This window comes from Conger conger, chromosome 1 (assembly GCF_963514075.1).
Source record: "Conger conger chromosome 1, fConCon1.1, whole genome shotgun sequence".
Taxonomy (NCBI): Eukaryota; Metazoa; Chordata; class Actinopteri; order Anguilliformes; family Congridae; genus Conger; species Conger conger.
The window spans coordinates 30,025,867-30,043,215 of record NC_083760.1 but is presented as its reverse complement, the minus strand read 5'-3'; the positions used below and the strand labels follow the sequence as shown (position 1 = coordinate 30,043,215).

General features: G+C 43.4%; 1 protein-coding gene across 2 annotated transcripts; it reads left to right on the top strand.

Annotated features, from left to right (window-relative positions):
- Positions 1–1,413: 1,413 nt before the first annotated feature.
- On the top strand, positions 1,414–15,584 carry LOC133135362 (serine/threonine-protein phosphatase 4 regulatory subunit 3). Of its 2 annotated transcripts, none has more exons than XM_061252301.1 (16): positions 1,414–1,498; positions 1,791–2,400; positions 3,240–3,295; positions 3,610–3,708; positions 4,706–5,323; positions 8,480–8,557; positions 9,028–9,144; positions 9,476–9,592; positions 10,748–10,879; positions 11,716–11,818; positions 12,534–12,692; positions 12,864–13,033; positions 13,629–13,771; positions 14,290–14,480; positions 14,831–15,030; positions 15,386–15,584. In XM_061252301.1, exons 2-16 carry the CDS (start codon positions 2,259–2,261, stop codon positions 15,497–15,499), a joined length of 2,439 nt encoding a protein of 812 aa, XP_061108285.1. In that variant the 5' UTR covers positions 1,414–1,498; positions 1,791–2,258; the 3' UTR covers positions 15,500–15,584. The 2 variants fall into 2 exon arrangements, with proteins under 2 accessions (XP_061108285.1, XP_061108294.1); XM_061252310.1 differs by having other exon boundaries at positions 1,445–1,666.
- The last annotated feature ends 1,765 nt before the right edge of the window (positions 15,585–17,349 follow it).

Genomic DNA, 17,349 nt, shown 5'->3' with positions numbered 1-17,349 from the left:
AGTGGTAATGTCCACAGATAATTTAAGCATTTAATCCAAAAAAGCTCAACTGACCACGCTCCTTTAACGTTGGCAACTGGGCCGAATGGATTCTTTTTTTTGGGGGGGGATTTTGTTTCAGATTTTTCCCTATTTTCTCCAAATTTCGGAGCCAATTGTACCCTATTTATTCCAATCACCCATGTTGCTATGGGGACCGCAACGGCCCCGTCGCTCTGCGGCCCAGGAGGATGAGGATCACGATACAAGCCGCATCGTCTCAACTTCCCGCGACTGTGACTCCAAGGCTGTAATCAAGGGTCTACTGTATACGCCAATCCTACATCCCCTGTCGAGTCCCTCCCTGTGCAAAAAACTAAGGAAAGTAATAACAAATAAACGATGTTTTTAGCCTGCTCTCCATCAAAGTATCAGCGCAGATCTTTGACAACATGCTACAGCCCTGTAGCTTATATTCTGTTTCTGCAGAACAAGACTCTCACTTATATCCAGTTAAATGCATATTATCATAGAACATGGCAGCATATTATCATTATTTTGATAAATTCAACAGATAAAAAATGCATTGTATACATTTTAGCACTACTCAACTCCACATCCTGCGGTCCGCAGTTTCTGCAGGCATTTGCTTCAACTAAGTGCTACACCACCTGATTTCACAAATTAGTTTATCTGAACCAAGCAGGTAAAATAATAGTGAAATCAGGTGGTGTAGTGCATGGTAAGCGCAAATACCTGCAGACACTGTGGCCGGCAAGACGTTGAAATATTACATACAACATTATAACTTGTCTCTCCTACATTGAGAATCAAAGTGGTTTGTGGGTGACACCATCATTGAGTGACTGTGAATGCACAGTAGTTAGCCATGACTTTGTTTAAATGACTGTCCATTAGAAAACGCAGGGAGACACCGGGAGAAAACAGTGAGAACACAATGTTTTTTCTCAGTTCTATGATGGGAGCCCTATGCAAGTCAGTACAGCCTCTGGATTCAAAACCTTGGGACCCATCCGTGTATTTGAACAATTTCTTAACAAGTGGGAAACCTGTATTTTTTACTGTTCTGCCAATTGTATTGCAATTTACAATAAGTGAGCAAGAGGCGGCATTTTGATGAACCGCTAATCAATACGTACTAACTTTTAGCTTTATTGTTTTAAGAAAAAGGCCAGGTACCTTATGAGCCAAATCACCCAATCACCGATCTGCTTTATTAGGTTCCTTATTCAGTGGCCAATATGTCACTGTGTCAGTCCCTTGAGCCAATGTAAAATCCTAATTTACAGAATAAACTAGGGATGCTTTTAATAAACGCCTGCATTTATCGCAGTAAAATGATTCGATCGTTAGTTATCGCTACTAAAATCTACTGTTCCTTTAAAATAGTGGCGGACTGTCCTTGCTGTCGGAGGACTGGAGACCCCGTATTAATGGTATGAGGAACCCAAGATGGCGGACTACAGACTATAGAAGCTGTTATGATGAAAATGAAACGGTAGGAATGAACAAGAAAGAATACCCCATTTTGAGACGTTTCAGAAAAGGATTTAAAATATCGAAGCGATTCGATTAATAAAATATTGACATGCTGAGGGGGAAACGACGAGACGTGTATCCCTCAGCAGCCCTAGAAATCATCAACATGGCGGCAGACTCTGCAAAGGTGTAACTAAATAATAAAGAGATAAACAGTTGGCCTGTTTACCAACATTCTAGCGTTCCTATTGATGTAAATTGTATCGGATACACCCCTGAAAGACTGATAATGTCGTCTAATTTTCCCACAGCCACGTTTGAACATTTACGAAGGAATACGATGAGAAACACTGAGGGCATCCGAAAATTCTCCCGTCGTGCTCTGAAGATCTCACCTTCTTTCCGCTTGGACTGACAACAACTCAAACCAGCTAGCTAGTTAGCCGGGGCCTGTGATTGTTTGGGCTCAACTATTTTTTGTTTTGTTCAAGGACCGCGTTTAAAGAAAAAGAGCAACTTAACGTATAATGGAGAAAATGATCTGGAATACAAAAGCGTAGCTAGCTACCCAAGCTAGCTAGCAACTCCTCTCCTAACCCAGTGGGAGAATAACTGAAAATTAGCTCGGTCGCTGCCTCTTGTCTTGGGTTGAGGCAGACCAAACTGAGTCACTTTGTATTGTACAACAAGCAACCTGAGGGTAGCGTTGCTTCTAACTTTCAGATTGAAGGTGTCGCCTAAAACGTTTTCGGGTGTAAACAGCGGTGAGGATTTGCAGCATGACCGACACTCGCCGAAGAGTGAAGGTTTACACCCTGAACGAGGACAGGCAGTGGGACGACCGCGGCACCGGGCATGTGTCGTCCGGCTATGTCGAAAGGCTGAAAGGCATGTCCCTGCTGGTGCGCGCCGAAAGCGATGGTAAGTCCACGTTTTCTTTTTTGTTGTCCCTTAGGTGTAAGATCACAAAATGTGATTCGAATGTTCTTAACTGGACATTCTAATGCTGATGTAATTGAAAGCAACGGACTTCTAGAACACTGACTTGACTAGAACAACAACAAACGTTTTTAAACGTCGGATTTCTGTGCGAAAAGTGTGAAGCCGAAAACTAAATGCAAACCGCCACTAGCAGAACTGGCTTGCACACCTTGCTGGTGTACAAAATAATCTTGGGTAAATTAAAGATACGAGCCAACAAGCTATTTATCTGCGTCCTTTGTTGAACTGGAGTTCGGTTTGTTATTAGTGTGTGTTGTTTCGAGTGAGTTCTACAGTGACAACTGTTAACCTTTAGGTTACTAGCGTGACCTCTAAAGTTGGTGCCAGACTAGTCCTCTGCTCTAAATCATGTTTTCAATCGTTTATAACTACATTCGTCAAAGTTAGTGTTTTCATGAAGCCTCCGGCAAGTGGTATGAGTAAGTCATTGTAGAATAATCGATCCAACGTTTGTGTCGTCTTTCGTTAGAGCCGACGTGAAAAGTGTAATAATGTACAGAATAAATGTGTCACTATGAGCAGAGGTGCTTAGGATAAGATTGAGAATCCGATAGAGGCTGTTGACATTCATCGGGTTTGTCCTTTTTGTCTTTGTCAGGAGAGATTGTGCAGTTTACTGTGTTGAACTACCGACAATTTAACCATTCATGCCCATTTATTCGGCCTTAATTGGAAAAACGACCACCTGCATTTTTTAACATGTTTCTAGTAGTGGTTTTCTCATTATCTTTATATTTTTATTGCGCTTTTCATTGCAGGGTCACTTCTGCTGGAGTCAAAAATAAACCCCAATACTGCTTACCAGAAACAACAGGTCAGTGGTGTTAAGACTGACAGGTACTCTTACCATCATGCAAAAAGCCTGCACACCACACACGCGCATTCATTTTCCTGCACAGGAAACAAATGTGAGTTTTTCCATCTATCCAAGCCTAGTTAAGCCCTTTTGAAAGTTCCAATTAGGCCTTGTATTTATTTATTTATTTTATTTATTTATTTATTTATTTGCCAGAATAGAAGTTACGTGAGGTGCAGAAGCAGGGTTGGGTGGTAAATTACCATAGAGTTAGTCATATCATTATCATTATTATAAAAATTAGTATTATTATGATTATTTCTTCTTCTCAGGACACCCTGATAGTGTGGTCGGAGGCAGAGAACTATGATCTGGCTCTCAGCTTCCAAGAAAAGGCTGGGTGCGATGAAATATGGGAGAAAATATGCCAGGTGAGATGGTTTTTCCAATTAATTATTTGGTTTTTAAGTGCGTACTGTCTTTTTAGAGCATGGACATGTTCAATTCTCCTGGTCAGTAAAATAAGAGGTTCTTCCTGTACACTGAAAAGAAAAAATAATAGCAAAAAAGTTAAGCCATCAAATTCCTTTTTTGCTTCTGTTCACATGGTGAAGATGAAGATTGCACATTGAAGGTGCCATTTTCCATAGATAGCTCCCTCATCCCACACGCTCACACACACACTTGTAAGCCTTTTCATAACAATGAAAGGTGTTAAGATCTCATCCCATGGAGAACATTTTTGTCAGTGTCCCTGAAATGCCAGCATGAAATATTCAGTAAAATCAAAATGGTTGGCAAAATATATTTGAATTTCCCTGTAAACAACCATGTGCTCCCACGTCTTATACTTTTTGGACCCACTGCCTCTATTGGACTTTTGGACCATTAGTAACATGTTTTCCCCAAATTCAACATGCACTTCATTCACTGTGCCTGTCTGTCTCTGTCTGTGTTTTGCCTGTGCCCGTTTGTGTCTGTGCACACAGGCTTATGTGAGGGCATGTGTATATGTGTTCATATGTGTATATGCCTATGTGCATATGCACCCATTTTCCGGTGCAGTCTGAAGACTCATCTCTTCACACTGTACCTTGACTCCTCTGTGGGAATACCCTGATCTATTGCCACGTGTTTAATTTCTGTCTGCATTTTTAGCCCCTTGTTGTACTTTGTCGTCTAGTCCAGGACTATTGCATTGGTATTCCTGTTGGTACTGTAGTTCCTGACCTTATTATGGCCTATTTACCATGTGTACTAGACTTAATGTTCATGGCCGTACAACTGGTTCTGTGTGAATTACATCTTATCCAACCCGTTTTTGTAGTTTGTTCTCATGACTTTGGTGTACACTTTTTGTACGTGCCTTTGGATAAAAGCGTAATGGAATAAGATGTAATGTAATGTGGTGTATGCATGCTTGTGTAGGTCCAGGGCAAAGACCCGTCAGTGGACATCACCCAGGAGCTGGTGGACGAGTCGGAGGAGGAGCGCTTCGACGACATGTCCTCCCCGGGCCTGGAGCTCCCACCATGCGAGCTGAGCCGGCTGGAGGAGGTGGCGGAGCTGGTGGCCTCCTCGCTGCCCTCGCCCCTCCGGCGTGAGAAGCTGGCCCTGGCCGTGGAGAACGAGGGCTACATCAAGAAGCTCCTGGAGCTCTTCCACGTGTGCGAGGACCTGGAGAACCGCGAGGGCCTCCACCACCTCTACGAGATCATCAAGGGCGTCTTCCTCCTCAACCGGACGGCGCTCTTCGAGGTCATGTTCTCCGAGGAGTGCATCATGGACGTGATCGGCTGCCTGGAGTTCGACCCCGCCCTCCCTCACCCCAGGAGGCACCGCGAGTTCCTGACCAAGACCGCCAAGTTCAAGGAGGTCATCCCCATTTCCGACCCCGAACTCAAGCAGAAAATCCACCAGACGTACCGGGTGCAGTACATTCAGGACATGGTCCTCCCCACTCCCTCCGTCTTTGAGGAGAACATGCTGTCCACCCTCCACTCCTTTATCTTTTTTAATAAAGTGGAAATTGTAGGAATGCTCCAGGTAAGTGGCCATCTCACATCGCTCACTGTGCTGACATTGCATTGGTTCATGTATGTATCGTGTGTACATTTGAACTTTTCTCATTTTATTTGTTCATTTGTTTATTTGTTGCCTTGCTGTGTAATTAAAAGGTTTGTTTTCAGGTGGGCTGGCAAGAACACATTGCAGTCTAAAAATAATTACACTGATGTCATCTTGTCATTTGAGGTCATTAACTTTGGGGTCTGTCTTACTTTCGCCATTCTGGGCTGCCTTTCCATGCTCTTTTTGTCCAAAGAAGACAAAAAAGAGTCATTTCACACCAAGTGAACCAATGGCTCCCCCTTTATTTTCTCATATTTAATTCTAAACGGGCGTACACATTGTTTTATATGAGTTATGAAATATTGCTAAGTTTTTTTTCCTTGAATTTAAAGAGTTATGCCTCTTAAAAAAAGAAAAAGAAAAAAAAAGAAAAGAATTATAGCAAAAAAATACACTCAAGAATTAGCATTTCATTTTAGAGCATTTTCAGCAGCCAGAAAACATTTTAGCAGCAAAATTAACTTCAGACCTAGAAATAGCCCTATTATAGCTTTGTAAAATATATAACTTGCTGCTACTTATCCCATATAGCCATCCAGGCAGCACAAGTTGTGTCAGTTTGTGGCTGGTGCCAACTTCAGCGAAGGTCAGTTTCACCAATGTACCTTCTACAAGTCTATGAATCCTGCTATTTGTACGTTATACAATTGTTCAAAACACTCTATGCACTTCCTATTTCAAACCCCAAATTTGGCACTATAAATATGCAGAAAAAAACACTCATAACAGCATATTTTAGCATCTTTGGGCGCTCAGATTATTTTTTTCCGGTTTAGAGCCAAGACATTTGGCTTCCGGTTTAGAGCCAAGAAATCAAGACATTTCCTGAATCGATGGGTGGAGATGTGCACCCCTGCCAATTTTGGCGATGATATTAGAACAGGATTTACAGGCTGCTGAAAATGCTCTAAATTGAAAAGCTAATTTGCGAGTGTATTTCTTGCTATTATTTAGGTTTTGTAAAGAGGCATAACTCAGAACCGAAGTAGAATTCATAGAAAAAACTTTGTAGTCTTTCATAATTCATAAAAAGCAACAAATATAGACAATTACAATGAAATCAGAGACTGAGGTGGACTGTTTATCTAAAATTGTCTTTTTTCACATGGAATGACTCAGTGGTGGCACTTTTATTTTTAAAATGTAGATGGCAGAGTCAATCTGACGTTGTATTGAACAACTGTATTGATCACTATATATAAGCAGTCAATATGTAGTTCCTTGTAGTTCAGGAGTTTGTGCTAGAATGTCTTTTGTACGTTTGAGGACATTTTACACGGTGTTCTAATGCAAGTGATCGTAGAAAGCAGTTTGTTTTATGGATTTCTGTGTAAATTCTCTGTGAAAATGCTTTGTCTGTTTTTTTGTTGTTGTTTTCTGCCTCTTCATTTTGGTGCTAGCTAAAGCAAGCTTGTCTGGTCATTGGAATTGACCAAATGGCATGGCATTCTTAAATGGCTGAAAAATGTACTTAAGACTTACAAAAAAAATTCTGCCACTTTCAAAAATGCATTGAAGTGTAATTGCATTGAGTTGGCCCCTGCCTTATCTAATATCGTCAAAACCCTTTTACAGTCGAATAGGCTTTTTTTGCTCAGATTGCACTCAACAGAACCAGCTAACATTTAAATATTACAAATGACATTTCGTGCAGATTGGTCGTGATGTATAATTGGGGAAAATGCACCTTTATGTGCCCAGTAGGTCAACACCCACATTGCGGCTGTTTCACTCGCAATTTTGAAGCATTAAAACACCCAAGTTCTGTCTGTATTCTTATCGCATTAAACTTTTTATAACCAATAAACGTATTCAAATATTTTGTACAATTACAGCAATTGTAAGTAAAGAGAATCAAAAACGTTTTATTGACTATTAACGCGCTTGTCATGCATTGACCTGGTAGCTGCAGGTTACACGTGTTTATTTAGTTTTGTGAAAGGTGTAACGCTCTGCAACATGCCTCTTGCTTTGATTCTCTTTGCTTACTTTCCTTTCTGTGGATGAGTCTTTGGAAGAACTTGAAGCCTGCAGATCTGAGGGACATTTTCATAGTATTTGGATTTAGTAGAAAACCAACACCTTAATGATTTGTCAAAGATTGTGTTTGAGACATCTGCTATCAGGTCCGGAATATCTCTTCACCCCATCCCCCTATATCGCACCTCACCCCATTTCCAAATTGACTCTTGAGGCCCTATATTGAAGTGTTTACAATACTTGGTATCACAGCTGACATGATGGCTAAGTGATTAGCCTGTGTGGAAGGCTTAACTGTGATGGTGGATCCATCCCAATTATGTGGATCCATTGCTGTGATAAATTCATGGAAACAAGATTTTTATGTTCATCGCATTAAAACGGTATCTTCCTTTCAGGGGCAAAACATTTTGTTTTTGTCTAAAAACTTAGTCACATCACAAGGAATCTGCAATTTTGGTCATCATTAAATCATCCCAGATGTCACCCAGAAGTAAGCAAAGCTCCTTCTGAACTTTAGTTTCTGTGTTTGGTCTGTGGTTGCCAGATCCCAGATGTGCTCTAGTATGTGCAAGAACTGGCACGTACCCTGGATGCCAGTTGGTCATAGGGTTCAGTCCAGGTGTGGTTGAGCAGTACTGTACAGATCCTACAGTGTTTCCCATCTTTCTGTCACATAGCTCTTATTCATTAAGGGACAACCATGCTCAAAGGATGGTTGACTAGACAGAGGTAAGTGGTGTCTACAGCCTCCATGGTCATATGGCCTGCAGTGGATTCATCTGGAACCAGTTTTATAGCTCACTCCCAATTTTGGTGTGGTTTTTGCTTTGGAATGACATTGAAGTGTCCTCCCTCATCCTCAACCAACTGGTTAGCCACGCACCCCACGTGACTCGGTGGTATTCCCTGTACCAAAGTGTGGAAGGCACTGCAGGTTTTCCACAAAGGCGTGAACGTGCAGTATTGCCAGTTGGAGTATTGCCTGTTTTGCTTTTCAGCACTACAACATCGTTATCAGTTCCCCAGGAAAAGTATGTGTTTGTGACCACTCTGCCCTGAACTCTGCCGTTTCCCCTTTTATTCCTGTAGGACGATGAAAAGTTCCTGACAGACCTCTTCGCACAGCTAACCGAGGAAGCGACAGACGACGACAAGAGACATGAACTGGTAAAAAAAAAGAGCGAACTTCATCTAAACATTCCACTTGGGTTGCCGATTATCACTATTGCTCGGTGAAAGTCCAGGGCTGAGGTATAGAAATGTTTGTTATATTACTGTCATTGGTGAAGAGGGACAGTGTGTTTATTTTTCTTCCCCTCCCTATTTTCATGCAGGGCTTGGTTCAATTTGCTTCAATAGCATTCAGAAATGTAATTCCAAATGCATTTTTATTTTCTTCCAAGTGAATGAAACTTAAACCATGAAGTATCATTTCGTCATGTTTATTTTTTATTTTTATTACATTTATTTATTTTTTACACCAAAGGTTGCATATTATTCCCTTTATCAAGAGTGAATGAATTATCTTCAACAACACTTCAGTATTGCTGCAGTTGAAATAAAATCTTGACAAAGGAAACCGAGATGACTTGACTCATCACTACTACTGTCTAATGCAACATTTTTCCTTCATCTAGGTAAATTTCCTGAAGGAATTTTGTGCTTTTTCTCAAACATTACAACCTCAGAACAGAGATGCCTTCTTCAAAACATTGTCAAACATGGGCATCCTTCCAGCACTTGAAGTAATTTTGGTAAGCCAAAGAGATGATATAGTGGTCCCCAGATCTAAGGTGTTTGCCCAAATGTTTTCAGTGATGAGACGTCATATCCAAAGAGTCTAGAATGTCCGGTGTTATCACGAGTAGTGAGTCTTGATTGATTGGTCCTGCCTATACAACATTGAGTGAGTCTCATTTGATAGGTCCTGGCTATATTAGTCTCCTGTAACATAAATAGTAGCGTGTCTAACTTAATCAGACCTGGATCCTGCTCTGTGACATCACAAGCGGTACATTTTACTGGATAGATTATTGTGGCTGTGCTGCTTTGCCTGTGATATCATAAGTTTTACCTCCTTCACAGGGAATGGATGATGTCCAGGTCCGCAGCGCTGCGACTGACATCTTCTCCTATTTGGTGGAGTATAACCCCTCCATGGTACGGGAGTTTGTGATGCAGGAGTCCCAGCAGAACGATGATGTGAGTGGTCCGCCGGTCGGCAGAACCTTTTGGTGATGTGATGTTTGGTGTTGTACCTTGTCGTTCTGTGTCACTGAACAAAATGTGCAAAAGTCAAATTGAAATCCGTGGAAATGTGGTGAAATTAGAAGTCTATTTTTGAACCAAACTGTTAGTCCAGTTTAATGTTTAAGCTTCTCCACTTCATGCACTGCTACACTGTGGCTGCCTCCCCACATGATATATAAAACTACTCCTATATAGGGACTTGTGGCATAAGCATATTCATATAACATCAGCTGTCCCTTCAGTGAGCTGAGTGCCTCAATCCAGAAGTAACCATTTAAGGCAAGGATGGGCAACGATGGCCAATGGGCAATGATGGTTTCTGGATTTCAGACCATCTTAATTATTTCAATTTAATTAGCCCAATCATTTACATGATCTGTCACTTCCAGCCGCATTCGGGGATAAACAGCAGCTGATAAATGTTCTTGTGTTGTGGCATTTCATTGTGGTCTAATTTGTGAATGCATCAGACATGGTCCACGGCTAATTCGCTGATTGAGTCAGGGCAGCTGGTGGCAGCAAAATCCTGCATATACACCGGTCCTCCTGGACTGGAATTTCCCATCCCTGATTTAAGGACTTGAGCTGGCAGAAATATGTTTGAACATCTCTGCAATTTGTCGCTCTGTCACATGCTCCATCTGACTACTCTTTAGCATGTACATATAGTCTGAAAAGGTGTGCTGAAGTACACATGAACTAGCCTTTCCTCAGTAAAAACTGAATCCATTGTGTGAGTGGCGTATACGAGCCGTTTCTTCCCCCCCCCAGTTTTCAGACAAATATTGGGGAACTTATTGGACAGCTAGGGGCACTGGAACTGCAGAACTGGTTTAGTCTTTGAATTTTTCTACCCCAAATTAGCATAAGCCTAGCATGTCGATAAGAAGCGTCCCGTTGGGGCCAGCCTGGTATTTCATTGACATTTAAATTAGCATTTATATGCATTTGTTTATCAGACCCTTGCTTCAAACACGGTTTAGAGAATGCGGAAATCATACAGTATGTTTTTATCCCCAAAACCTTTGCATATCTACGTGCAGAACAGGGATCTAAAATTCCAGTCCTGGTTACGGATTTAATTTGGATTAAATCCTCGTTTTCCAGGACATCCTCCTCATCAACCTGATCATTGAGCACATGATCTGCGACACCGACCCGGAGCTGGGTGGGGCCGTGCAGCTGATGGGCCTTCTGCGGACGCTGGTGGACCCGGAGAACATGCTGGCTACCGCCACCGTGAGCCCCGTCTCCTCTGCTTCTCTTTTACCCCGTCTCCTCTGCTTTTCTTTTCCCCGTCTCCTCTGCTTCTCTTTTCCCTCGCTCGTCCTTTGCTCCCTTCTTCTCTGCCTGTGACCGTAAAGCTGGGTGTATGCTTCATACAAAGTCAAGCCCAGCCAAAATCTAACCGCAGCACCGCGTACAAATATGTGTATACTCATTGCGCCGTGAAACTGTTGGTTTAGTGACACACTTGGGGGCAGCCTGTAGCCTAGTGGCAAAGGTGCTTGACTGGTACCTGGAAGGTTGGTGGCCACGATAAGATCTGCACAGCTGTTGGCCCTTAACCCCAAATTGCTCCTGGGGGTTGTCCCCTGCTTAGTCTAGTCAACTGTAAGTTGGTTGGATAAAAGCATTCGCTAAATAACCAATTAATATAGCTATTACACTCCACAGCAGTCACAGGCGCTGATTCCGGTTCTGTGGTTGTGATGACCCTGGGGAACACGGAAGTGTTTCCTACACCATTTTATTTTTAGCCCAAACATGTCCACAACAAGTATACATCCAGCTTTACACAGCGATTAACTACAGTTAGGAAATGAAGGAAAGTCATTTTTTCAGACATTGTGCGAGTGAATGAGCACCAGGGGTAGAAACTCCAGGTTGAGAAAGTAAAAGTCTCTTCCACCCATGAGTTCATGGGTGGAAGAAACACATGGCAAGACTTTCTGACCCCTGGACATTCCACTTTTGATGTGCACCTTCCCCAATTCATGTGGGACATTATTATTATTATTTATTTAGAGAGTAAAATAATTAACTCACCTCAGTACCCTTATTCCTTTTGGCAGAAAACGGAGAAAACAGAGTTCCTCAGCTTCTTCTACAAGCACTGTATGCACGTGCTGTCTGCCCCTCTGCTGGCCAACACCACCGAGGAAAAGCCCAGCAAAGGTACATCACCTCAACGGTCACTGCACTGTCAGTACTGCTCTTGTGTGTCACTGTCAGTACTGCCCTTGTGTGTCACTGTCAGTACTGCCCTTGTGTGTCACTGTCAGTGCTGCCCTTGTGTGTCACTGTCAGTACTGCCCTTGTGTGTCACTGTCAGTACTGCCCTTGTGTGTCACTGTCAGTGCTGCCCTTGTGTGTCACTGTCAGTACTGCCCTTTTGTTTCACTGTCAGTACTGCCCTTGTGTGTCACTGTCAGTACTGCCCTTTTGTTTCACTGTCAGTATTGCCCTTGTGTGTCACTGTCAGTACTGCCCTTTTGTTTCACTGTCAGTACTGCCCTTGTGTGTCACTGTCAGTACTGCCCTTGTGTGTCACTGTCAGTACTGCCCTCATGTGCCCCTGTCAGTACTGCTCTCATGTATCACTGTCACTACTACCCTTGTGTATCAGTAACGGCACTGTCCTGTAGTGTCACTGACTATATTGCCCTCATATCACTATTCCTTGCTGTTTTATCAGGCTTTATGTTATGGTAACTGTCAGCTCTTCCTTCAAGCAGAAGAGGAAAGTAACAAAGTTTTTTTTTGTGAGGGTACACCCACAGGCTACTTGTAAGTTGAGCAACTTGTGAGCAAGCAGCGCAACTCTCAATTGAACACACAGCGATTTGCTTGTGCATTACTCCTTATGGAATGTGTGTGTCTCCCTGCCCAGATGACTTTCAGACATCGCAGTTGCTCGCCCTGATCCTGGAGCTGTTAACCTTCTGTGTGGAGCACCACACCTACCACATCAAGAACTATATCATCAACAAGGACATCCTGCGGAGAGTGCTGGTGCTCACCTCCTCCCGCCACGCCTTCTTGGCTCTCTGTGAGTGACCTGCTCCTCCCAGACTCACTGCCGATCTCCCCATTCCCATAATCCCCCGCTCCATGCATTTACAAACCCAAAATTTACCTGGTTGACTTTGGTTCCAAAGGACTCTTTTTAGACTCGTATTCTTCTTTATTGTTAACAGCCATCTAATTCTTTTCCTGATAGGTGCACTTCGCTTCATGAGAAAAATAATTGGTTTGAAAGACGAGTTTTACAACCGCTACATCATGAGGAACTTCCTGTTTGAGCCTGTGGTGAAGGCCTTCCTGAACAACGGCTCGCGCTACAACCTCATGAACTCGGCCATAATCGAGATGTTTGAGTACTTGAGGGTGGTGAGTAAAGAAGGCTCCAGTGGAAAGTTACTCTTCTGTGCTTCTCTGTTACGACCTCTATCATAAGTTTTGTTTTACATTTGCATTTATCTTTTACATCTTGCTTATCTTTTATTTTCTTCTGGTTTGCCCCAGATTGGCCATTTCCGTTTCCGGTTCCTCTGTTTGAAAAAGCTGTCGTTTGGCATTCACCAGTGGAGACTAGCTCTTTGTCTACTGGTGGATTGAGATCACTTGGTTAACTTTGCGTGTTTGACCCTTTTGTTTGACCATTGCCTCATTCTATTTGACTCTGATTCTTGCCTTACCCCTTTGGTCTTATTGCCCCAGTGAATTTAATTTTGCATGTTTGACCCTAGTTCATTTATTTTGACTTTGACTCGTTTCACCCCTCTTCTTGCTGCATAGCAACTTCAGTTAGTTGGTCTTCTCAGCTGGGTTACACATCCTCTAGGACGCCATTTTGTTATTTTTGCTTTATTATTTTTGCTTTATTGTTTTTGATGGTGACTGGGTGGATTGGGTTCCAATGAGTTCCCTGAAATAATATTTATGCACAGTTGGATTTCATTGGACATTTTTGTGGATGTTTCAGGAGGACATGAAGTCTCTGACGACTCACGTGGTGGAGAACTATTGGAAAGCGCTGGAAGACGTGGACTATGTTCAGACCTTTAAAGGGCTGAAACTGCGCTATGAACAACAGAGGGAGAGACAGGACAACCCCAAACTAGACAGGTGAGTGAGCGGGAAACCTACTAGCTTGAAATTTACTGTGGAAAAAATTTAAGCAATTTGACTATACTGTAAGAAACTTTGATATCAGAACTTACTTATTGTTTGATGGTTGAGTATCCATGCTTAGCATTAGGGCTTGCAACAATGCACAACACGGTGGCAATGACTTATCACAGTCCATAATTGTTGTTGTGTTATTTCGCACAACCAAGTTGTCATACCTAGCATCCTCAGTGTTAAGTCAGATATTTTCAGCATAATTTTTATTGTGCCGTTTGCGTGCTTGGTGGCAGCCAGTAGTGTAGTGGCTAAGGTGCTCACCTGGGACCCAGTAGGTTGGTGGTTCAAGCGTGGTGTAGCCACGATAAGATCCACACAGCTGTTGGGCCCTTGAGCAAGGCTTAACCCTGCATTGTTTCAGGGGGGATTGTCCCCTGCTTAGTCTCATCAACTGTAAGTCGCTTTGGATCAAAAAGCATCAGCTAAATAACAAATTATTTTATGATTATTATGTGCAGCATGCGGTCCATCCTGCGGAACCACCGGTACAGGCGGGACGCCCGCACACTCGAGGACGAGGAGGAGATGTGGTTCAACACCGACGAGGATGACCTGGAGGACGGAGAGGCCGTGGTCCGACCCTCCGACAAGATGAAGAGCGAGGAAGACCTCATGGACCCCATCAGCAAGTTCATGGAGAGGAGGAAATGTGCGTAGGGAGAGGTTAACCGTGGCCGTTTTAGAGGGGTCGTTTCAGAAAGGGGTTTCCCTCATCTAAATGTTGCCCTACTGTCAGAGCGAGGAGGATCCCTGATTTGCTAGCATTTCATTTGACTGTAAGTGTGTTGATACTGTAAATTAAGTAACTAGGTAGTTGGTCAGCTTCACCAATGACCAACATGGAGGGAAAATGCAGAGGGAAAGACAACGATGACCTTCTTAAATGCTTAATTGACAACCTCAGCAGGCAGTTCAACTATGTGTTTCACAGTGGGGTGAAATACACACGAGTGAGTTCGCTTAATTTAATGAATTCGCTTAATTTAATCCATTTTTCAGTGAAAGACACCGAGGAGAAGGAGGTGCTGGCCAAGGCTAACCTGACAGGTCGCCAGAGCCCCAGCTTCAAGCTGTCATTCTCCAGCGCTCCCAAGCCCAGCCTCACCAGCCCGTCCGCCACCAGCCACCTCCCTGGGTCTCCCGGGCCGCTGAGCATCGGGGCCAGGACATCCCCGCCCGCAACAGCCATCACCACCAAGGTAGCTCGCCACAGCTTATCCTTCAAATAGGGGCCGCTTTCTTTTCATGGTCTCTGCTTGATTGTGTTTATTTTTTCAGGACCCCTTTCTTTGGTCTCTGCATGGTTCTGATACTTTTTTTGGGACCGCTTTCTTTGCTCTCTGCATTGTCGTGTTCCTTTATTTGGGACTGCTTTCTTTGGTCTCTGCATGGTTCTGTTCCTTTTTTCCGGACCCCTTTCTTTGGTCTCGGCATGATTATGTTGCTTTTTTAAGGACAGCTATCTCTGGTCTTTGCATGGTCATGATCCTTTAGAAAGGAAGGATTTTGCAGAGGCTTTCCATGGCTGGTGCTTAGCGTTCCCTGTTTCCCTAGGGCGGCCTAGTGGGCCTCGTCGATTACCCCGATGACGACGAGGAGGACGAAGACGATCTGGAGAACCAGGAGGAGACTCTGCCCTTGTCCAAAAAGGCCAAGCTTAGCTCTTAACTTTCTCCCATTCAGTCGTTCCCAGAGTGTGGTTCCGATCTCCACCTGTCCGGCAAAGCGTCGCTTCCAGTAACTGCGGAAATGAACGGGGGGTGAGGGTGGGGGGTGGGTGGGGGGGAGGGGGGATGAGTACCGATAAACAGATCATCGCCTGTCCATGTTGTCGTGGGAGCGAAGAGGTCCGAAGATGAACGAACCCCGGCCCTCCATGGACACGCTCGCCTCCACACGCAGTTCCTGATGCTCAAGTGCCAATCGTGAGGGGGGGGGATAGAGGGAGGGAGGGAGGGGGGGGGGGGCGTCACCCCTTTTTTGGGATGAAACCAGAACCGCAGGGTGGTGGGGGGGATGGGGCTTTGAATAATGACACCCAAAACAGTTTGAGGGCTTAGCCCACACATTTGAGGTTGGGGGGGGGGGGGGGGGGTTACCCTCAGGAATGGACGAACACAGCCTTCCGTAAACAGTGCAGGCATAGTCCATAAACTCCACTCGCCCTAGAAGAGAGACACCTCCCTTCAGAGCAGAGTCAACCTGTTCCCTTATTTTTCTCATCCCTCATCTACGGCTAACCCCCCTCCCTCGCCCCCGTCCCCCCTCCAAGTACTTGGACCACATTGAGATGACCCAGAAGATGACGTCCAACACTGTCTCAGCAGGAGCCCTCCAAGAAATGCCAGCGAAATGCCACGCTTTCGTACTGCTTTTCTTTTCTCTTTTAATAAAGGGAAACCTGCCTTTAAATATTATGACAGTTACCATTCACACTAGGTCAGGGTTTTTTTTTTTTTGTATACCTTGATTGGGGAATAGTTAAAGTAGTCCCTCTTTAATCCCTCTCTCTTGTTTTGCCCTCTGAAACTGCAGACTTTGGGAACTTGTCATCCCTTCTTTATTAAAGATCGAGTGGTGTTCTAGACGTGATCATTTTGTCATATCTTATGTTCTTTTTTTTATTTCCTCCACTTCATGAGTGTACATTTAGTCATTGAGTATTGGGGACCATTAAAAGAATCTTTGATTTAATTGTTGTGCTGGTACTTTGCATTGTTTACTTTTGTCTTTCTGAACGTGTAATTGGTTAACTATAAATTGCATTTTTAGGAAAAATATATTTTTATAGTTTTCAATTCTAATGTAATAAATCTGCTCTATAACTATAAATACCACACTGTTCCAAGATTACAGTATCAATGTACGTACTTTTCAGGAAAATCAGGCTTTTTTTGTCAAAAACGAATGAATTTTCCTTGTTGCCACTAAAATCAACTTACTATATTGTTTTCAAAGTAAACAACTTAAATGACTCACAATCACTGCTGCTGGGTGGTTCATCTTATTAAGGCACTCTTCCAGAGCCTGCAGGGCTCAACAATAAGGCCCTGGGCCACTATAAGATTGATTCGGGCCAGTTGATTGATCTGTCTTGCCCGATTATGAGGGTACAATTGCCTACAAAATGTGAAAAATTTTAAACAAATAAAAGAAATTCAAAAGCTGTTTTTACCAGACCAGGAACTACATGACCAGTACACGTGCAGCACTCATGAAGTTGAACTCTCTTGTACTGCATCTTAACTGGGTTGTACTCTACTGCATGACAGTATTACTTAATAGTACTTTGCCGTAGCTGCAGTACAATACACCGCCCTTCATAATGTGCCCTCCAGAGGCTACACTGAAAAACCACTAGTTAGCAGCAGAACTGGGATGGCCAGGTTACAGTTTGATAAGTATCTAAAACAGAGGGTCTGCTGTTTTTTGTTTTCACCTTAAAATCAGCACTCTGTTGAGACCCAGGTAACCATGTGAGGCGAGTTAGCTGTGTAAGCATCTGCTCTAATTGATTA